At 43.1% G+C, this 24,140-nt stretch overlaps 1 protein-coding gene and 1 pseudogene across 1 annotated transcript; both read left to right on the forward strand.

Annotated features, from left to right (window-relative positions):
• Positions 1 to 2,392: 2,392 nt before the first annotated feature.
• On the forward strand, positions 2,393 to 22,848 carry LOC119352416 (annotated as a pseudogene).
• Positions 22,849 to 22,981: 133 nt separating this feature from the next.
• On the forward strand, positions 22,982 to 23,807 carry LOC119276397. Its single transcript, XM_037557474.1, has one exon. It carries the CDS (start codon positions 23,087 to 23,089, stop codon positions 23,615 to 23,617), a length of 531 nt encoding a protein of 176 aa, XP_037413371.1. The 5' UTR covers positions 22,982 to 23,086; the 3' UTR covers positions 23,618 to 23,807.
• The last annotated feature ends 333 nt before the right edge of the window (positions 23,808 to 24,140 follow it).

Raw genomic sequence — 24,140 nt, forward strand, 5'->3', positions numbered from 1 at the left:
TTTATTATTCATGCTAGAATTTTATTAACCGGAAACATAATACATGTGTGAATACATAGACAAACAGAGTGTCACTAGTATGCCTCTACTTGACTAGCTCGTTAATCGAAGATGGTTATGTTTCCTAACCATGAACAAAAGAGTTGTTATTTGATTAACGGGATCACATCATTAGAAGAATGATGTGATTGACATGACCCATTCCATTAGCTTAGCACACGATCGTTTAGTATGTTGCTATTGCTTTCTTCATGACTTATACATGTTCCTATGACTATGAGATTATGCAACTCCCATTTGCCGGAGGAACACTCTGTGTGCTACCAAACGTCACAACGTAACTGGGTGATTATAAAGGAGCTCTACAGGTGTCTCCAAAGGTAAATGTTGGGTTGGCGTATTTCGAGATTAGGATTTGTCACTCCGATTGTCGGAGAGGTATCTCTGGGCCCTCTCGGTAATGCACATCACATAAGCCTTGCAAGCATTGCAACTAATGAGTTAGTTGCGAGATGATGCATTATGAAACGAGTAAAGAGACTTGCCGGTAACGAGATTGAACTAGGTATTGAGATACCGATGATCGAATCTCGGGCAAGTAACATACCGATGACAAAGGGAACAACGTATGTTGTTATGCGGTCTGACCGATAAAGATCTTCGTAGAATATGTGGGAGCCAATATGAGCATCCAGGTTCCGCTATTGGTTATTGACCGGAGACGTGTCTCGGTCATGTCTACATTGTTCTCGAACCCGTAGGGTCCGCACGCTTAAGGTTTTGATGACAGTTATATTATGAGTTTATGCATTTTGATGTACCGAAGTTTGTTTGGAGTCCCGGATGTGATCACGGACATGACGAGGAGTCTCGAAATGGTCGAGACGTAAAGATCGATATATTGGACGACTATATTCGGACATCGGAAAGGTTCCGAGTGATTCAGGTATTTTCGGAGGTACCGGGGAGTTACGGGAATACGAGGAAGAAGCAATGGGCCTTAATGGGCCTTAGTGGGAAGGACCAGGAGGTGGCGCGCGCCCCTCCCAAGCCTAGTCCGAATTAGACAAGGGGTTTGGGGCGCGGCCCCTCTCTCCCTTCCTTCCCCTCTTCCCCCCTTTCCCCCCTTCTCCTAGTTGGACTAGGAAAGGTGGAAACCTACTCCAACTAGGAGTAGGAATCCTACTCCTCCTTGGCGCGCCCACAAGGGCCGGCCGGCCTCCCCCTTGCTCCTTTATATACGGGGGTAGGGGGCATCCCATAGACACACAAGTTGATCCACGCGATCATATTCTTAGCCGTGTGCGGTGCCCCCTTCCACCATAATCCTCGATAATATTGTAGTGGTGCTTAGGCGAAGCCCTGCGACGGTAGTACATCAAGATCGTCACCACGCCGTCGTGCTGACGGAACTCTTCCCCGACACTTTGCTGGATCGGAGTCCGGGGATCGTCATCGAGCTGAACGTGTGTTAGAACTCGGAGGTGCCGTAGTTTCGGTGCTTGATCAGTCGGGCCGTGAAGACGTACGACTACATCAACCGCGTTGTGCTAACGCTTCCGCCGTCGGTCTACAAGGGTACGTAGATCACACTTTCCCCTCTCGTTGCTATGCATCACCATGATCTTGCGTGTGCGTAGGAAATTTTTTGAAATTACTACGTTCCCCAACAGGTTGAGCAACGGGGGGCCCACGAGGGTGGAGGGCGCGCCTAGGGGGGTAGGCGCGCCCCCCTACCTCGTGGCTTCTTCCGTTGTTTCTTGTCGCCCACTCCAAGTCTCCCGGATCATGTTTGTTGAGAAAATCATGTTCCCGAAGGTTTCATTCCGTTTGGACTCCGTTTGATATTCCTTTTCGGCGAAACCCTAAAATAGGCAAAAAACAGCAATTTGGGATGGGTCTCTGGTTAGTAGGTTAGTCCCAAAAATGATATAAAAGTGTAAAATAAAGCCCATTGACATCCAAAATAGATAATATAATAGCATGGAGCAATCAAAAATTATAGATACGTTGGAGACGTATCAAAGACACTCTCGTTCGCGGAGATTCCCAGGAGACGGGTACTCCAGCTAAGAGCATCTCCACTCGCCCCCCCCCCAATAGGCCCCCAGGGCGCCATTTTTAGCGCCAGTGACATAAAATTGGCCCAGTCACGCCCGTAGGTCGTTGTTTATTGCCGGTTTGGGCCGAAATAACAACCGGCAAACCCGAGTAGACCCCAACCCCTGGGGGTCGCCTGGGGGCGCCGGCCGAAGCGAAAAGGTGTGTGGGCCCTCGTTGTCAGTGACACCGGCCGATTTCCCGCCGTTTTCTCCCCCTTTCCCTCCATTTTCCCATTTCTTCCCCTTCTCTCCCGCCGCTCCAGCCATTCTCCTCATCAAATCCGTCTGCCATGCCGCCGAAGAATTATGTGGCCCCTCACACCACCACCGTGGATTCCACCCAGCCAAAGCAGAGGAATCCAAGGGCGCCGATGGCAAGGCCACCTGGCATGTCGAACGCCGAGTGGAGGGCGGATGTTCAGCGCAGGGAGCGGTCACCGCCAACTAGAGAAATAGGCTCATCGTCAAGAGGGCTAGGGACACGGTAGCGGCGGCGGCGGCATTGGAGCAGGGGGAGGCGTCTCCCGCGGGGATGAAACTTTCGCCCGACCACTGCGCACAAGTCGCGTGGAGGAACCAGCAGAGCATTGCGTCGCCGACCAACTTGTCGCCGCCCCCGCCGCAATGGGGGTACACGCCCTCACCTGGCTACTCCGACGGCGACGCGCATGGCAGTTTCAACCCCAACATAACCTTCCCACATGTCGTGCCGCCGCGTGCCTCCCTCTCCGACCTAAACCCCGACCAGCGCACTCCCTCCCCCGCGTTCACTGCCGGCCTCCATGATACGTCTCCAACGTATCTATAATTTTTTATTGTTCCATACTATTATATTATCTGTTTCGGATGTTTTATATGCATTGATATGCTATTTTATATGATTTTTGGGACTAACCTATTAACCTAGAGCCCAGTGCCAGTTTCTGTTTTCCCTTGTTTTTGAGTATCGATGGAGATGGGCTTGAGACCCACTGCATGAGTTGTCCATAGTGGTAACTGATACGTCTCCAACGTATCTATAATTTTTTATTGTCCCATGCTATTATATTATCCATCTAGGATGTTTTATATGCATTTATATGCTATTTTATATGATTTTTGGGACTAACCTATTAACCTAGATCCTAGTGCCAGTTTCTGGTTTTTCCTTGTTTTAGAGTTTCACAGAAGAGGAATACCAGATGGAGTCCAACCGGAATAAAACTTTTGCGATGATTTTTCTTGGACCAGAAGACACCCAGGAGACTTGGAGTGAAATTCAGAAGACCCACGAGGCGGCCACAAGGGTGGAGGGCACGCCCAGGGGGGTGGGGCGCCCCCCAACCTTGTGGGCCCCTCGGTGGCCTCCTGACCTAGATCTTCCTCCTATATATACTCTTATACCCTGAAAACTTCTAGGGGAGCCACAAAACCACTTTTCCACCGCTGCAACCTTCTGTACTCATGAGATCCCATCGAGGGACTGATAACCCACAAGTATAGGGGATAGCAACAGTTTTCGAGGGTAGAGTATTCAATCCAAATTTATTGATTCGACACAAGGGGAGCCAAAGAATATTCTCAAGTATTAGCAGCTGAGTTGTCAATTCAACCACACCTGGAAACTTAGTATCTGCAGCAAAGTGTTTAGTAGCAAAGTAATATGATAGTAGTGGCAATGATAATAAAAGGTAACAGTAGTAAAAGTAATGTTTTTGGTATTTTGTAGTGATGATAGCAATAGCAACGGAAAAGTAAATAAGCGAAGAACAATATATGGAAAGCTCGTAGGCAATGGATCAGTGATGGAGAATTATGCCGGATGCGGTTCATCATGTAACAGTCATAACCTAGGGTGACACAGAACTAGCTCCAGTTCATCAATGTAATGTAGCATGTATTCCGAATATAGTCATACGTGCTTATGGAAAAGAACTTGCATGAAATCTTTTGTCCTACCCTCCCGTGGCAGCGGGGTCCTTACGGAAACTAAGGGATATTAAGGCCTCCTTTTAATAGAGTACTGGAACAAAGCATTAACACATAGTGAATACATGAACTCCTCAAACTACGGTCATCACCGGTAAGTATCCCGATTATTGTCACTTTGGGGTTAACGGATCATAACACATAATAGGTGGCTATAGACTTGCAAGATAGGATCAAGAACTCTCATATATTGATGAAAACATAATAGGTTCAGATCTGAAATCATGGCACTCGGGCCCTAGTGACAAGCATTAAGCATAGCAAAGTCATAGCAACATCAATCTTAGAACATAGTGGATACTAGGGATCAAACCCTAACAAAACTAACTCGATTACATGATAGATCCATGAAACCCATCACCGTCCAGCAAGCCTACGATGGAATTACTCACGCACGACGGTGAGCATCATGAAATTGGTGATGGAGGATGGTTGATGATGACGATGGCGATGGATTCCCCTCTCCGGAGCCCCGAACGGACTCCAGATCAGCCCTCCCGAGAGGTTTTAGGGCTTGGCGGCAGCTCCGTATTGTAAAACACGATGAATTCTTCTCTCTGATTTTTTTCTCCCCGAAACACAATATATAGAGTTGGAGTCGGAGTCGGAGGAGCTCCAGGGGGCCCACGAGGTAGGGGGCGCCCTAGGGGGGCAGGCGCGCCCCCACCCTCGTGGACAGGTGGTGGGCCCCCTGGCCTTCATCTTTTGCAGTTATTTTTTATATTTTCCCAAAAGTTGCTCCGTGAAGTTTTAAGTCATTCCGAGAACTTTTGTTTCTGCACATAAATAACACCATGGTAATTCTGCTGAAAACAGCGTCAGTCCGGGTTAGTTCCATTCAAATCATGCAAGTTAGAGTCCAAAACAAGAGCAAAAGTGTTTGGAAAAGTAGATACGACGGAGACGTATCAACTCCCCCAAGCTTAAATCTTTGCTTGTCCTCAAGCAATTCAGTTGACAAACTGAAAGTGATAAAGAAAAACTTTTACAAACTCTGTTTGCTCTTGTTGGTGTAAATATGTAAAGCCAGGATTCAAGTTTTCAGCAAAGATTATGACTAACCACATTCACAATAACGCTTAGGTCTCAAGTTTACTCATATCAATGGCATAATCAACTAGCGAGCAATAATAATAAATCTTGGATGACAACACTTTCTCAAAACAATCATAATATGATATAACAAGATGGTATCTTGCTAGCCTTTCTGAGACCGCAAAACATAAATGCAGAGCACCTTTAAAGATCAAGGACCGACTAGATATTGTAATTCATGGTAAAAGAGATCCAGTCAAGTCATACCCAATGTAAACTAACAATAATGAATGCAAATGACAGCAGTGCTCTCCAACTGGTGCTTTTTAATAAGAGGATGATGACTCAACATAAAAGTAAATAGATAGGCCCTTCGCAGAGGGAAGCATGGGATTTGTAGAGGTGCCAGAGCTTGGTTTTGAAATAGAGATGAATAATATTTTGAGCGGTATACTTTCATTGTCAACATAACAACCAAGAGATGGCGATATCTTCCATGCTACACACATTATAGGCGGTTCCCAAACAGAATGGTAAAGTTTATACTCCCCCTTCCACCAACAAGCATCAATCCATGGCTTGCTCAAAACAACGAGTGCCTCCAACTAACAAAAGTCCCAGGGGGAGTTTTGCTTGCAATTATTTTGATTTGATTTGCATAAAGTATGGGACTGGGCATCCCGGTGACCAGCCACTTTCTCGTGAGTGAGGAGCGGAGTCCACTCCTCTTGAGAATAACCCGCCTAACATGGAAGATAAGGACAGCCCTAGTTGATACATGAGCTATTGAGCATACGAAACAAGATATTTATTTGAAGGTTTAGAGTTTGGCACATACAAATTTACTTGGAATGGCAGGTAGATACCGTATATAGGTAGGTATGGTGGACTCATGTGGAATAACTTTGGGGTTTAAGGGATTGGATGCACAAGCAGTATTCCCGCTTAGTACAGGTGAAGGCTAGCAAAAGACTGGGGAGCGACCAGCTAGAGAGCGACAACAGTCATGAACATGCATTAAAATTAATAACACCGAATGCAAGCATGAGTAGGATATAATCCACCATGAACATAAATATCGTGAAGGCTATGTTGATTTTGTTTTAACTACATGCGTGAACATGTGCCCAAGTCAAGTCACTTAAATCATTCAGAGGAGGATACCACCCTATCATACCACATCACAACCATTTTAATAGCATGTTGGCACGCAAGGTAAACCATTATAAGCTCCTAGCTAATCAAGCATGGCACAAGAACTATGATCTCTAGTTGTCATTGCAAATATGTTTATTCATAATAGGCCGAATCAAGAACGATGAACTAATCATATTTACAAAAACAAAAGAGGTCGAGTTCATACTAGCTTTTCCCATCTCAATAAGTTCATCATATAATCATCATTATTGCCTTTCACTTGCACGACCAAATGATGTGAATAATAATAATTGTGCATGTGCATTGGACTAAGCTGGAATCTGCAAGCATTCAATAAATAGGAGAAGACAAGGCAATATGGGCTCTTTTGTCAGATCAACAATTATGCATATAAGAGCCACTTCAACAATTTAATCATGGTCTTCTCCTATCGACCCCCAAAGAAAAGAAATAAAACTATTTACACGGGAGAGCTCCCAACAAGTAAAAGAAGAACAGGAAATATTTTTGGGTTTCTTTTTAATTACTACTACAAGCGTTGAAAGTAAACTAATTAAAAGCTACAACTATTTTTTTTTTGGTTTTTCTTAAGGTTTATTAAACACACAGAAAGAAAGCATAAAAAGGAAAGTAAACTAGCATGGATGATACAATGAAAATTATGAACACCGACATCTAGCAATGAGTGTGTGAACATAAATGTAATGTCGGTGGGAAATACGTACTCCCCAAGCTTAAGCCTTTGGCCTAAGTTGGTCTATGGCCACGGTTGGCATGGCGGATATCCATAATAGTAGTTGGGGTCATACTGAGATGCAGCGGCTATCGCCTCCTGTGCTGCAGCGTGGCGACGAGCGGCCTTCGCTCTCCTCTCGTACTCATCTGCTTCCTCTCTGGTAATAACATATCTTCCTTTTGCCTGATGATCAAAGAAGGCAGGAGCAGGGAGAGTAATATGGACAGCACAGCGTCTGTCAAAGATTAGTCGATACTGGGGAGGTGATTCATTCCTCTTGACAAACTGGTGGTGAACCATAGCATTAAAGTCTAGGTAAGCAGAGGGTAATTCAATATCATCTTCGCGTATGGCTATACCAAGAAAATTAGCTATGCGGGTTGCATAAATTCCTTCAAAGAAATCTCCATTAAATCTATTAAGATGCAACCTACGTGCAACAATGGCTCCCAAATTATAAGATTTATCTCCCAACATAGCACTCCTAAGAATACTGAGGTCAGGGACACACATGTGACATGCCTCATCTTTACCATTAATGCATCTACCTATGAAGAGAGAAAAATAATGTATAGCAGGAAAGTGAATGCTCCCTATGGTAGCTTTTGTTATATCTCTAGATTCTCCCACGGTTATGCTAGCAAGAAAATCTCTAAATTCAGATTTGCGAGGATCCCTTATAGTGCCCCATTGTGGAAGTTTGCAAGCAGTGGTAAAATCCTCTAAGTCCATAGTGTAAGAATTTTCATAAAGATCAAACAGGACAGTTGGAGAATTACGTGAAGATGAAAATTCAAACCTCCTCACAAAGGAACTAGTGAGGTTGTGATACTGGCTGCACTTCTCTTCCTCGAAGCTCACAAGATCAGCGTTACACAAATATGCATTAAATTCTTCCTTAATTCCCGCTCGATCCATAAAGTTCTCAGAAGGCCATTCACAAGGACGCACTGGAGCGTCTCTTGGTGGCTCATCATCAGCATCACGCATTGCAAGCCTGGGTCCTTGCTTCCTTGAAGAACCACCCTGGAACATTTTCCTAAGAATATTTCTTCCTCTGAAAAATTCTGAAATTTTTTAGTAACTTCAAAATAAAAGTGAACCAAACTCAATAATATTGATAGCAACTACTCATACAAGTGCCTAGAGCCTATATCATGCATCAAAACTACTTTTGACCATATAAATTTGACATGCAAGCTCAAGAACAGGGTCACCTAAGCAGCAAAAAATGCAATGAATAAAGCACTAGAACAAAAACTAATTGGACCAATGGAGGAGTCACATACCAAGGAACAATCTCCCCAAGCAGTTTTGTGAGAGGTGCTTTGAGCAAGGAGATCGAAAATGGCAACAAAACGAGCTTAGACTCGGGTTTGAGCTGGTTGTTCGTGTTTGTGGGAGGAAGAAGGAGTGTGTGAGTGAAAGGATAAGTGGAGGAGGGCCACCGTGGGCCCACGAGGCAGGGGGCGCGTCCAGGGGGTAGGGCGCGCCCTCCACCCTCGTGGGCAGGTGGGTGACCCCCCTGTTGTGTTCTCAGTGCCAAATATTCTAGAAAAAATCATATTTAAATTTCAGGGCATTTGGAGAACTTTTATTTTTGAGGTATTTTTATATTGCACGGATAATCAGATAATAGACAGAAAAATACTAATTTTATTTTATTTAATATAAATAACATAAGGTAAAAGTGGGGTACAGAAGGTTGTGCCTTCTAGTTTCATCCATCTCATGATCGTCAAAAGGAATCCACTAACAAGGTTGATCAAGTCTTGTTAACGAACTCATTCCGAATACCATGGAACCGGAGAAATTTCGAATAACACTATGTTACCTCAACGGGGATATGCACATCCCCAATAATAAGAATATCATATTTCTTCTTGACAGTAGGAAGAGAAAATTCAAAACCTCCAAATATAATCGATGGAATTTTTCCAATAGAGTTGATACTATAAACTTGAGGTTGTTTCCTCGGAAAGTGTATCGTGTGCTCATTACCATTAACATGAAAAGTGACATTGCCTTTAGTGCAATCAATAACAGCCCCTGCAGTATTCAAAAAGGGTCTTCCAAGAATAATAGACATACTATCGTCCTCGGGAATATCAAGAATAACAAAGTCCGTTAAAATAGTAACGTTTGCAACTACAACAGGCACATCCTCACAAATACCGAAAGGTATAGCAGTTGATTTATCAGCCATTTGCAAAGATATTTCAGTAGGTGTCAACTTATTCAAATCAAGTCTACTATATAAAGAGAGAGGCATAACACTAACACCGCTCCAAGATCACATAAAGCAGTTTTAACATAGTTTCTTTTAATGGAGGACGATATAGTTGGTACACCGGGATCTCCAAGTTTCTTTGGTATTCCACCCTTAAAAGTATAATTAGCAAGCATGGTGGAAATTTCAGCTTCTGGTATCTTTCTCTTATTTGTAACAATATCTTTCATATACTTAGCATAAGGATTCATTTTGAGCATATCAGTTAATCGCATATGCAAAAAAGTAGGTCTAATCATTTCAGCAAAGCGCTCAAAATCCTCATCATCCTTTTTCTTGGATGGTTTGGGAGGAAAAGGCATGGGTTTCTGAACCCATGGTTGTCTTTCTTTACCATGTTTTCTAGCAACAAAGTCTTTCTTATCATAACGTTGATTCTTTGATTATGGGTTATCAAGATCAACAGCAGGTTTAATTTCTATATCATTATCATTACTAGGTTGAGCATCATTGTGAACATTATTATTAACCTTATTACTAGTTTCAGGTTCATTAATAGATTGTGTTTCAGCATCAGAAATAGAAATATCATTTGGATTCTCAGGTGTTTCAGTAATAGGTTCACTAGAAGCATGCAAAGTCCTATCATTTTTATTTTTCTTCCTTTTAGAAGGACTAGGTGCATCTATATTATTTCTCTGAGAATCTTGCCCAATTCTCTTAGGATGGCCTTCAGGAGACAAAGGTTCCTGAGTCATTTTACCACCTCTAGTCATAACTCTAACAGCATTATCATTATTCTTACTATTCAATTCATTGAGAAAATCATTTTGAGCTTTAAGTACTTGTTCTACTTGAGTGGTAACCATAGAAGCATGATTACTAATAAGTTTAAGTTCACCTTTGACATTAGCCATATATTACCCAAGTGTTCAAGCATATTTGATTGTATTTCAATTGTCTACCAAAATAAGCATTAAAATCTTCTTGCTTAACCATAAATTTACCAAACTCATCTAAGCATGGGCTAGCAAACTTAGTAAATGGGATTTCGGCTTTATCATATCTATAGAGAGAATTTACCTTTACTACCTGTGTCGGGTTATCAAGACCATGAGTTTCTTCAATAGGTAATGCATTAAGATCATATGTTTCTTCAACACGCGGTAAATTAAGACCATGTATTTCTTCAATAGGAGGTAAATTCTTAACATCTTCAGCTTTAATACCTTTTTCTTTCATAGATTTCTTTGCCTCTTGCATATCTTCAGGACTGAGAAATAGAATACCCCTCTTCTTCGGAGTTGGTTTGGGAATAGGCTCAGGAATTGGCTCTGGAGGTGTCCAATTATTTTCATTTGTCAACATATTATTCAATAGAATTTCAGCTTCATCCGGTGTTCTTTCCCTAAAAACAGAACCAGCACAACTATCCAGGTAATCTCTGGAGGCATCGGTTAGTCCATTATAAAAGATATCAAGTATTTCATTTTTCTTAAGAGGATGATCAGGCAAAGCATTAAGTAATTGGAGAAGCCTCCCCCAAGCTTGTGGGAGAATCTCTTCTTCAATTTGCACAAAATTATATATATATATCCCTTAAAGCAGCTTGTTTCTTATGAGCAGGGAAATATTTAGCAGAGAAGTAATAAATCATATTGTGGGGACTACGCACACAACCAGGATCAAGAGAATTAAACCATATCTTAGCATCACCCTTTAATGAGAACGGAAATATTTTAAGGATATAAAAGTAGCGAGTTCTCTCATCTTTAGTGAACAGGGTGACAATATCATTTAATTTAGTAAGATGTGCCACAACAATTTCAGATTCATAGCCATGAAAAGGATCAGATTCAACCAAAGTAATTATATCAGGATCAATAGAGAATTCATAATCCTAACACAAATAGGTGAAGTAGCAAAAGCAGGGTCAGGTTTCATTCTAGCATTTAGAGATTGCTGATTCCATTTAGCTAATAACCTCTTGAGTTCGTATCTATCTTTGCAAGCTAAGCTAGCTAAAGAAGCTTCTTTATCAAAAACATAACCCTTAGGAATAACAGGCAAGTCTTCATCGTCACTTTCATCAGTATTATCAGATTCAATATTTTCAATCTTTCTAGACCTAGCAAGTTGTTCGTCAAGAAATTCACCAAGTGGCACAGTAGTATCAAGCATAGAAGTAGTTTCATCATAAGTATCATGCATAGCAGAAGTGGCATCAATAATAACATGCGGCATATCAGAACGAATAGCAGAAGCAGGTTTAGGTGTCGCAAGCTTACTCAAAACAGAAGGTGAATCAAGTGCAGAGCTAGATGGCAGTTCCTTACCTCCCCTCGTAGTTGAGGGATAAATCTTGGTTCTTGGATCTTTCAAGTTCTTCATAATGATAAGCAGATATAAATCCCAAGTGACTCAAAGAATAGAGCTATGCTCCCCGGCAATGGCGCCAGAAAATAGTCTTGATAACCCACAAGTAAAGGGGATCGCAACAGTTTTTGAGGGTAGAGTACCAACCCAAATTTATTGATTAGACACAAGGGGAGCCAAAGAATATTCTCAAGTATTAGCAGCTGAGTTGTCAATTCAACCACACCTGGAAACTTAGTATCTGCAGCAAAGTGTTTAGTAGCAAAGTAATATGATAGTAGTGGCAATGATAATAAAAGGTAACAGTAGTAAAAGTAATGTTTTTGGTATTTTGTAGTGATGATAGCAATAGCAATGAAAAAGTAAATAAGCGAAGAACAATATATGGAAAGCTCGTAGGCAATGGATCGGTGATGGAGAATTATGCCGGATGCGGTTCATCATGTAACAGTCATAACCTAGGGTGACACAGAACTAGCTCCAGTTCATCAATGTAATGTAGGCATGTATTCCGAATATAGTCATACGTGCTTATGGAAAAGAACTTGCATGACATCTTTTGTCCTACCCTCCCATGGCAGCGGGGTCCTTATGGAAACTAAGGGATATTAAAGCCTCCTTTTAATAGAATACCGGAACAAAGCATTAACACATAGTGAATACATGAACTCCTCAAACTACGGTCATCACCGGTAAGTATCCCGATTATTGTCACTTCGGAGTTAATGGATCATAACACATAATAGGTGACTATAGACTTGCAAGATAGGATCAAGAACTCTCATATATTGATGAAAACATAATAAGTTCAGATATGAAATCATGGCACCCGGGCCCCAGTGACAAGCATTAAGCATAGCAAAGTCATAGCAACATCAACCTCAAAACATAGTGGATACTAGGTATCAAACCCTAACAAAACTAACTCGATTACATGATAGATCCCATCCAACCCATCACCGTCCAGCAAGCCTATGATGGAATTACTCACGCATGGCTGTGAGCATCATGAAATTAGTGATGGAGGATGGTTGATGATGACGATGGCGACGGATTCCCCTCTCCGGAGCCCCGAACGGACTCCAGATCAGCCCTCCCGAGAGGTTTTAGGGCTTGGCGGCAGCTCCGTATCGTAAAACGCGATGAATTCTTCTCTCTGATTTTTTCTCCCTGAAACACAATATATAGAGTTGGAGTTGGAGTCGGAGTCGGAGGAGCTCCAGGGGGCCCACGAGGTAGGGGGGCGTGCCCTAGGGGGGCAGGCGCGCCCCCCACCCTCGTGGACAGGTGATGGGCCCCCTGGCCTTCATCTTTTGCAGGTATTTTTTATATTTTCCAAAAAGTTGCTCCGTGAAGTTTCAGGTCATTCCGAGAACTTCTGTTTCTGTACATAAATAACACCATGGTAATTCTGTTGAAAACAGCGTCAGTCCGGGTTAGTTCCATTCAAATCATGCAAGTTAGAGTCCAAAACAAGGGCAAAAGTGTTTGGAAAAGTAGATACGATGGAGACGTATCAGGGACCTTTTTCGGCATCCTGCCGGAGGGGGATTCGATCACGGAGGGCTTCTACATCAACATCATTGCCTCTTTGATGAAGCGTGAGTAGTTTACCATAGACCTACAGGTCCATAGCTAGTAGCTAGATGGCTTCCTCTCTCTCTCTTTGATTCTCAATACCATGTTCTCCTCGATGTTCTTGGAGATCTATTCAATGTAATACTCTTTTGCGGTGTGTTGCCGAGATCCGATGAATTGTGGATTTATGATCAGCTTATCTATGAATATTATTTGAATCTCCTCTTAATTCTTTTATGCATGATTTGAAATCTTTGCAAGTCTCTTTGAATTATCGATTTGGTTTGGCCAACTAGATTGGTTTTTCTTGCAATGGGAGAAGTGCTTAGCTTTGGGTTCAATCTTGCGGTGCTCAATCCTAGTGACAGAAGGGGAACCGACACGTATTGTATTGTTGCCATCGAGGATAAAAAGATGGGATTTTCATCATATTTGAGTTAATTCCTCTACATCATGTCATCTTGCCCGTTGATACACCTAGTTGATGTGAGACAATCTCCTTCTTTTTTGTCTTCTCCACAACCACCGTCTATTCCACCTATAGTGATATGTCCATGGATCACGCTCATGTACTGCGTGAAAGTTGAAAAGGTTTGAGAACATCAAAAGTATGAAACAATTGCTTGGCTTGTCATCAGGGTTGTGCATGATTTGAATAGTTTGTGTGATGAAGATGAAGCATAGCCAGACTATATGATTTTGTAGGGATAAGCTTTCTTTGGCCATGTTATTTTGAGAAGACATAATTATTTTGTTAGTATGCTTGAAGTATTATTGTTTTTATGTCAATATTAAAGTTTCGTTTTAAATCTTACGGATCTAAACATTCATGCCACAATAAAGAGAATTACATGGATAAATATGTTAGGTAGCATTCCACATCAAAAAAATCTGTTTTTATCATTTACCTACTCGAGGACGAGCAGGAATTAAGCTTGGGATGCTTGATACGTCTCCAACGTATCTATATTTTTTGATTGTTCCATGTTATTATATTATCTGTTTTGGACATTTTATATGCATTAATATGCTATTTTATATGATTTTGGGACTAACCTATTAACCTAGAGCCTAGTGCCAGTTTCTGGTTTTTCCTTGTTTTAGAGTTTCGCAGAAAAGGAATACCAAACAGAGTCAAAATGGAATTAAACTTTCGCGATGATTTTTCTTGGACCATAAGACACCCAGGAGACTTGGAGTTCAATTTAGAAGAGCCATAAGGCGGCCACAAGGGTGGAGGGCCCGCCTAGGGGGGTGGGGCGCGCCCCCAACCTTGTGGGCCCCTCGGTGGCCTCCTGACCTAGATCTTCCACCTATATACACTCTTATACCGTGAAAACTTCCAGGGGAGCCACGAAACCACTTATCCACCGCCACAACCTTCTATACCTATGAGATCCCATCTAGGGACCTTTTCCAGCATCCTGTCGGAGGGAGATTCGATCACGGAGGGCTTCTACATCAACACAATTGCCTCTCCGATGAAACATGAGTAGTTTACCATAGACCTACGGGTCCATAGCTAGTAGCTAGATGGCTTCTTATCTCTATTTGATTCTCAATACCATGTTCTCCTCGATGTTCTTGGAGATCTATTCGATGTAATACTCTTTTGCAGTGTGTTTGCCGGGATCCGATGAATCGTGGATTTATGATCAGCTTAGCTATGAATATTATTTGAATCTCCTCTGAATTATTTTATGCATGCTTTGATATGTTTGCAAGTCTCTTCGAACTATCGATTTGGTTTGGCCAACTAGATTGGTTTTTCTTGCAATGGGAGAAGTGCTTAGCTTTGGGTTCAATCTTGCGGTGCTCTATCCTAGTGACAGAAGGGGAATCGACACGTATTGTATTGTTACCATCGAGGATAAAAAGATGGGGGTTTCGTCATATTGTTTGAGTTAATTCCTCTACATCATGTCATTTTGCTTAAGGCGTTACTCCGTTCTTTATGAACTTAATACTCTAGATGCATGCTCGATAATGGTCGATGTGTGGAGTAATAGTAGTAGATGTAGAATCATTTCGGTCTACTTGCCACAGATGTGATGCCTATATTCATGATCATTGCCTTAGATATTGTCATAACTTTGTGCTTTTCTATCAATTGCTCGGCAGTAATTTGTTCACCCATCGTAATATCTTCTATCTTGAGAGATGCCTCTAGTGAAACCTATGGCCCCCGGGTCTATTTTCCATCATATAAGTTTCCGATCTACAATTCTAGTTTCCTATTTACATTCTTTTGCAATATTTTACTTTCCGTTCCATAAAACAAAAATATTACTTTACCATTTATCCATCTCTATCAGATCTCACTTTACGAATAACCATGAAGGGATTGACAACCCCTTTGTCGCATTGATTGCAAGTTGGTGTTTGTTTGTGCAGGTATTCGGTGGCTTGTCGCGTTGTCTCCTACTAGATTGATACCTTGGTTCTCAAAACAGAGGGAAATACTTACGCTACTTTGCTGCATCACCCTTTCCTCTTCAAGGGAAAAACCAACGCAAGCTCAAGAGGTAGCAAGAAGGATTTTTGGCACCGTTGCCGGGGAGATCTACACCAAGCCAAGACATACCAAGTGCCCATCATAAACTCTCATCTCTTGCATTACATTATTCGCCATCCGCCTCTCGTTTTCCTCTCCCCCACTTCTAAAACGATTTTCAAAAAGATTCGCCTTTTGTTCGTCCCTTTTCCCTTGTATTTTCGTTTACCTTGATGTCTTATTTGGCTCGTTTGCTCGTTTGGTTGGAATAATTGTGTATTTATTGCAAATCAGAGAACCTAAGATTTATGGATCCTCATCCACTTGCTAATCTTTTTAAAAGATCCAATTACAATGAACCTATTGCTAGTGAGTTGAGTGCACTAGATTATCTTTATGAAGTTTTTCTTTAAATTCGTGAATCTAAAAATTGTGATGAAGTGCTAAAAGAAGAAATTTATGAAGTGATTCATGATAGCTCCTTGAATAAAATCATGACTGCAATGATGTTATTATAAATTCTATTAATACCAATTATGTTAACGATATGCAAAACCCTAAGCTTGGGGATGCTAGTTTTGCTATGTCCACTACTTGTTGCAATGATCATGATTGGGGTGATTGTTCTTATGATCTTGAAAATTTATTTAATCCCCATGATGAATATGAGATTGATAATAGTGTTTGCAATAATATTGAAAGTGGGTTTGGAAGAGTGTCGACTTTATATCCCACATATTTGGAGAATATTCAATCTTATGAACTTTTTGATAAAAGTGGGTTCGGAGAGGTCATGACTCTATTTTATGATAATCCTACTATTTTGGAAGAGTGTCAACTTTGCATCCATGTGGATCATGAAGAGAAAATTTTATGTGATAGCTATTTTGTTGAATTTGAGTATGATCCTACATGTAATTATTATGAGAGAGTAAAATATGGTTGTAGAAATTTTCATGTTACTAAATTACCTCTCATTATGTTGAGATCTTCTTCCTTGCATATGCTAGTTTTTGCTTGCCTCAATAATTTGTTTGCTTATAAAATACCTATGCATAGGAAGTATGTTAGACTCAAGTGTGTTTGTCACTTGTTTTATGATGCTCTCTTTGTGTTTCAATTGCTATCTTTCATGTGAGCATCATCGAAATTATCAATGCATAGCTAAAAGGCTTTAAAGAAAACGCTTGTTGGGAGACAACCCAGTATTTTTCATTGTTGTTTTGCAATAAATAATTCATCTAGCCTATGTTTAGATGTGGTTTCGTGTTTTAATTAGTGTTTGTGCCAAGTAAGACCTTTGGGATAGCTTACGGTGATAGTTGATTTGATCCTGCTGAAAAATAGAAACTTTTGCGCCCAGGAGATTAGTTTTCATTTTAACAGAAGCGCGATAAAATACTGATTCTTTTTGCAGAGGATTAATAAGAAAATTGTCTAGGACTTCCTAATTTCTCAGGATTTTGGGAGTTACAGAAGTATTTGCAATATCCAGATTGCTACAGACTGTTCTGTTTTTGACAGATTCTCTTTTTCGCGTGTTGTTTGCTTATTTTGATGAATCTATGGCTAGTATTGGGGAGGTATGAACCATGGAAAAGTTGGAAGACAGTAGGTATTACACCAATATAATTAAAGAATGAGTTCACAACAGTACCAAAAGTGGTGATTTGTTTTCTTATACTAACGGAGCTTACGAGACTTTTTGTTGAAGTTTTGTGTTGTGAAGTTTTCAAGTTTTGGGTAAGTATTTGATGGACTATGGAATAAGGAGTGGCAAGAGCCTAAGCTTGGGGATGCCCAAGGCACCCCAAGGTAATATTCAAGGAGGCCAAAGGGCCTAAGCTTGGGGATGCCCCGGGAAGGCATCCCCTCTTTCGTCTTTGTCTATCGGTAACTTTACTTGAGGCTATATTTTTATTCACCACATGATATCTGTTTTGCTTGGAGCGTCCTGTATGATTTGAGTCTTTGCTTTTTAGTTTGACACAATCATCCTTGTTGTACACACCTTTTGGGAGAGACACGCATGAATCGTGATTTATTAGAATACTCTATGTGCTTCACTTATATCTTTTGAGCTAGGCAATTTTGCTCTAGCGCTTCACTTTTTTAGAGCATGGCGGTGGTTTTATTTTATAGAAATTGATGAACTTTCGTACTTCACTTATATTATTTTGAGAGCCTTTAGAACAGCATGGTAATTTGCTTTGGTTATAAAATTAGTCCTAATATGATAGGCATCCAAGACGGATATAATAAAAACTTTCATATAAAGTGCATTGAATACTATGAGAAGTTTGATTCTTTCTGATTGTTTTGAGATATGAAGATGGTGATATTAGAGTCATGCTAGTAAGTAGTTGTGAATTTGACAAATACTTATGTTGAGGTTTGTGAGTCCTGTAGCATGCACGTATGGTGAACCGTTATGTAACGAAATTGGAGCATGGGATGTTTTTTGATTGTCTTCCTTATGAGTGGCGGTCGGGACGAGCGATGGTCTTTTCCTACCAATCTATCCCCCTAGGAGCACGCGTGTAATACTTTGTTTCGATGACTAATAGATTTTTGCAATAAGTATGTGAGTTCTTTATGACTAATGTTGAGTCCATGGATTATACGCACTCTCACCTTTCGGCCATTGCTAGCCTCTCTAGTACCGCGCAACTTTCGCCGGTACCATAAACCCACCACATATCCTTCCTCAAAATAACCACCATACCTACCTATTATGGCATTTTCATAGCCATTCCGAGATATATTGCCATGCAACTTTCCACCATTCCGTTTATCATGACACATTCCATCATTGTTATATTGCTTTGCATGATCATGTAGTTGACATCGTATTTATGGCAAAGCCACCGTTCATCATATTGTTTATACATGTCACTCTTGATTCATTGCACATCCTGGTACACCACCGAAGGCATTCACATAGAGTCATATTTTTGTTCTAGTATCGAGTTGTAATTCTTGAGTTGTAAGTAAATAGAAGTGTGATGATTTTCATTATTAGAGCATTTTCCCATGTGAGGAAATAAATAAAAAAGAGAAAGGCCAAATAAAAAAAGAAGGCCCCAAAAAAGAGAAAAATTGAGAGAAAAAAAGAGAAGGGACAATGTTACTATCCTTTTTAACACACTTGTGCTTCAAAGTAGCACCATGATCTTCATGATAGAGAGTCTCCTATGTTATCACTTTCATATACTAGTGGGAATTTTCATTTAGAACTTGGCTTGTATATTCCAACGATGGGCTTCCTCAAACGCCCTAGGTCTTCATGAGCAAGCAAGTTGGATGCACAGCCACTTAGTTTTCTTTTTGAGCTTTCATACACTTATAGCTCTAGTGCATATGTTGCATGGAAATCCCTACTCACTCACATTGATATCTATTAATGGGCATCTCCATAGCCCGTTGATATGCCTAGTTGATGTGAGACTATCTCCTTCTTTTTTATCTTCTCCACAACCACCGTCTATTCCACCTATAGTGATATGTCCATGACTCACGCTCATGTATTGTGTGAAAGTTGAAAAGGTTTGAGAACATCAAAAGTATGAAATAATTGCTTAGCTTGTCATCGGGGTTGTGCATGATTTGAATAATTTATGTGATGAAGATGGAGCATAGCTCCATTCTATATGATTTTGTAGGGATAAGCTTTCTTTGGCCATGTTATTTTGAGAAGACATAATTATTTTGTTAGTATGCTTGAAGTATTATTGTTTTTATGTCAATATTAAAGTTTTGTTTTAAATCTTACGGATCTGAACATTCATGCCACAATAAAGAGAATTACATGGATAAATATGTTAGGTAGCATTCCACATCAAAAATTCTGTTTTTATCATTTACCTACTCGAGGACGAGCAGTAATTAAGCTTGGGGATGCTTGATACGTCTCCAACGTATCTATATTTTTTGATTGTTCCATGTTATTATATTATCTGTTTTGGATGTTTTATAAGCATTAATATGCTATTTTATATGATTTTTGGGACTAACCTATTAACCTAGAGCCCAGTGCCAGTTTCTGGTTTTTCCTTGTTTTAGAGTTTCGCAGAAAAGGAATACCAAACGGAGTCCAAACGAGATAAAACTTTTGCGATGATTTTTCATGGACAATAAGACACCCAGGAGACTTGGAGTGCAATTCAGAAGAGCGACGAGGCGGCCACAAGGGTGGAGGGCGCGCCTAGGGGTGTGGGCGCTCCCCCAACCTTGTGGGCCCCACGGTGGCCTCCTGACCTAGATCTTCCACCTATATATACTCCTATACCCTGAAAACTTCCAGGGGAGCCACGAAACCACTTTTCCACCGCGCAACCTTCTATACCTGTGAGATCCCATCTAGGGACCTTTTCCAGCATCCTGCCGAAGGGAGATTCGATCACGGAGGGCTTCTACATCAACACAATTGCCTCTCCGATGAAGCGTGAGTAGTTTACCACAGACCTACGGGTCCATAGCTAGTAGCTAGATGGCTTCTTATCTCTCTTTGATTCTCAATACCATGTTCTCCTCGATGTTCTTGGAGATCTATTCGATGTAATACTTTTTTGCGGTGTGTTTGCCGGGATCCGATGAATCGTGGATTTATGATCAGCTTATCTATGAATATTATTTGAATCTCCTATGAATTATTTTATGCATGCTTTGATATGTTTGCAAGTCTCTTCAAACTATCGATTTGGTTTGGCCAACTAGATTATTTTTTCTTGCAATGGGAGAAGTGCTTAGCTTTGGGTTCAATCTTGCGGTGCTCGATCCTAGTGACAGAAGGGGAATTGACACGTATTATATTGTTGCCATCGAGGATAAAAAGATGGGGGTTTCGTCATATTGTTTGAGTTAATTCCTCTACATCATGTCATCTTGCTTAAGGCGTTACTCCGTTTTTTATGAACTTAATACTCTAGATGCATGCTGGATAACGGTCGATGCGTGGAGTAATAGTAGTAGATGCATAATCGTTTCGGTCTACTTGACACGGACGTGATGCCTATATTCATGATCATTGCCTTAGATATCGTCATAACTTTGCGATTTTCTATCAATTCCTCGGCAGTAATTTGTTCACCCACCGTAATATCTTCTATCTTGAGAGAAGCCTCTAGTGTAACCTATGGTTCCCGGGTCTATTTTCCATCATATAAGTTTCCGATCTACAATTCTAGTTTCCTATTTACGTTCTTTTGCAATCTTTTACTTTCCGTTCCATAAACCAAAAATACCAAAAATATTACTTTACCGTTTATCCATCTCTATCAGATCTCACTTTGCGAATAACCGTGAAGGGATTGACAACCCCTTTGTCGCGTTGGTTGCAAGTTGGTGTTTGTTTGTGCAGGTATTCGGTGGCTTGTCGCGTTGTCTCCTACTGGATTGATACCTTGGTTCTCAAAACTGAGGGAAATACTTTCCTACTTTGCTGCATCACCCGTTTCTTTTCAAGGGAAAAACCAACGCAAGCTCAAGAGGTAGCACTCGACACCATGTACAGTTACTCTCCGCCAGCGTACTCAGCCTCGCCGACGCCGCCTCTACGCCGGGGTGCCCTACCCTTCGCACACGGCTCGTCGCCATAGTTCGGCAACACCGAAGCCACCTACGCCGACATGGACGAGATCATCATGAGCGGCTCTATCACCATCGCTTCCTGCCCTGGGTTCCACGCACAAGATGAAACAATGGACACCACCGTCGACATGGACAATGAGCTCAACAACACCAAGGAGGGAGAGGAGGAAGAACAGGCGGAGGAGGAGACGGAGCCGGCGCCGGTGACAAAAGGGAGAAAGAAGAAACGGGTGGCCGGTGCCAGGCCGGGCGAGCCACCCGTCAAGTGGACGTCCAAGGAAGACGAGTGCCTCACCAAAGCATGGAAGACTGTCAGCATCGACCTGATCACCAGCTCGAATCAGAATGTCGAACATACTGAAGAAGGATCAAGAAGGCGTTCGATGAGCGCAAGGTAGTCGACCCCTACTTCGCTAACATCCACATGGAGCGCGGCGACAAGGCCATGGAGAACCATTGGGTGATCATCCAGACGGCCTGCAACAGATGACATGGGATCGTCGAGGAGGTCGCGGCTCGCCCGGAAAGCAGCGCCAACGTCAAGGGTCAGGTATGTCCAGTCGCCGGCTCACTTCTTTCGCCGTGTACGTTGGCGACACTTGTTCTTCGGCTGTGCAGATGGTTCAGATGTTCAACATGTATCGCCAGGACAACAACGACCAAGAGTTCAAGTTCCTTCACCTGTTCTCCTGGACGAGTCATGTGAGAAGTGGAGGGAGGTCTGACTCACCCTCGCCAAGGCCAAGAAGATGTACAAGTCGGACGCACCTGCCCCGGGGCGGGGATGGGCGCCCTGATGGCAACAAAAGAGCCAAGGCGGCGAGGGACGCGGCACCCGCTGCCGAACGGCTGCAATTATCGATCGAGCAGTGCATCGTCGACGCCAAGAACAGGGCCGCAAAGAGGGAGGAGAAATCCGGCGCGTGATGGTCGGCGTTGATGACGAAGCAAGACGTGAAGCTTGACCTTCTCAGGACCTACGTCGCCGCGAAGAAGAGGAACACCGACATGGCGTTCTTGATGGCGGCAGACATGTCGACGATGGGCGAGCAGGTCAAGGCGTGGTACCTGACGAAGCGCAGCCTCATCTTGAATCAGATGTCCGGGCCAGCGCCGACCACTGCCCCTACGCCCACGCCGGCAACAACGTCGACGCCCAGCCCGAGCGATGAAGCGGTGCCGACGCCGACCACCAACCCGAGCACAGAAGCCACGCAGATGCCGAGTACGCCTGCGTCCACGCCGACCCCGGCCAGTCCCACGCCAAAGGGGCCCGCCGTTTGATGTGTTACATGTCTATACTTCCTTCCTTTTGATCGTTGAACTTTCGGGCATGTTTGGTCACCGAACTTTCGGGCATGTGTGATCGTCGAACTGTGGCATGATAATTGCCGACTTGTGGCACGGTGATCGCCGAACTTGTGGCGTTTTTTAGTAGCAGGAAAGACAGATTTGATTTTTTGGACGTCTGGGAGCCGAAACTTGAGGGCGTGGCTGGGTACTCGATCGCCCCAGGAGGAAAAAACCGCCGGCGCAAATGCGAAAACGTATTCGCCGAATGCGCTGGGAGCCGAACGAGTGAAGATGCTCTAATATCCGCACCATGTGACAAGCCAAATTGGTACTACATCATCGAAAACCATGTGCACGTGTGACATTTCCATCTCTTCCAGCAAAAAAAAAAAAGACATATCCATCTCCACCAGAGATTGCTGCTCCCACGCTGCACCATTACATAGCAGTGGCGCCATCACCACTGCGAGTCAAACGCAACCACCGCACAAGCACAAGGCAACGGTGCATACACGAGCCGATAACAAATGGAGAAGGTGACACAGGAGTCTGAGCAGCAGGCATGGCAGGGTGCGGTGGAGGCCCTCCTCCCGTCCACGCCCGCCGCCGCAGCGTGGCCCCACCTTGCCAGCTTCTGCGCGCTGCACCGGTATCTCTCCGGCGTCGACGTCTGCGAGCGCGTGGCCGGGGAGGACGGCCACCCTGGCTGCGTGCGCTACGTCGCCTCCCGCGCGGCGCCTGCGCCGGGAGAGGAGGACCAGGACCAGCACGAGGCGGCGCCTGCCGCGATCGCGACATGGGCCCGCGAAGAGCTGCTCGAGCTGGATGATGCCGCGCGCCGGCTGAGCTACGCCGTAGTTGGCAGCAACATGGGGTTCGGCCGCTACGTCGCCACCATGATGGTTGTCGAGGAGGAGACGGAGGCGGCGGGTTGCAAGCTCGTGTGGGAGTTCGAGTGCGAGCCTGTGCAGGGCTGGAGCAGGGACGGGCTCGTCGGCTACCTCGAGACCACCGTCAAGGGCATGGCTGCGCGGATCGTGGAGGCCGCCGCCGATTAATGAGGAGGCGTCGCTGGCTCGCTGCTGCTAGCTAAGTAATCGATGAGATGAAACAAGATAGAAATGGATGTATTTGCTATAGTCTGTTGCTTCCCGTTTGTTTTGAGATTTTTTACGGTGCATCATACTACCTCTGAAAGTGAACAGTATTGAATCATCTCAGCCGTTGATTAGCGGGGTACTTTTGTCATTATTTTCATTTCCTAATTTGTCAAATCCCTCGCGGTGACGATCCTCGTGAGGCCTCGTCGTTGCCATCGCCCATGATCAACAGCGCATGCCTAATATCGATCAGAGCTAGCCTGAGTGCCTGAGTGCCTTTCAAGTGGGAGCTCCAAGCCCCCGACCTGGCATCAAATCTACCAGCAGGCCACAGAACCGGCGGTACGTTGTCTTGATCAGTCGCGGCGTCGTCGCTGCAGCTTCCTATGAGGCCACTGCCGCCGGCTTGATCGCCGGAATCACTAATGCATGTATCCACAAATGATCAATCAATTTATTATACATGGTGATTTCCTCGGCC

This window comes from Triticum dicoccoides, chromosome 1A (assembly GCF_002162155.2).
Source record: "Triticum dicoccoides isolate Atlit2015 ecotype Zavitan chromosome 1A, WEW_v2.0, whole genome shotgun sequence".
NCBI classification, from domain to species: domain Eukaryota; kingdom Viridiplantae; phylum Streptophyta; class Magnoliopsida; order Poales; family Poaceae; genus Triticum; species Triticum dicoccoides.

Bases quoted from the DNA above. Each gene is read 5' to 3' on its own strand.
- LOC119276397 (XM_037557474.1), top strand. From the start codon at position 23,087: ATGGAGAAGGTGACACAGGAGTCTGAGCAGCAGGCATGGCAGGGTGCG.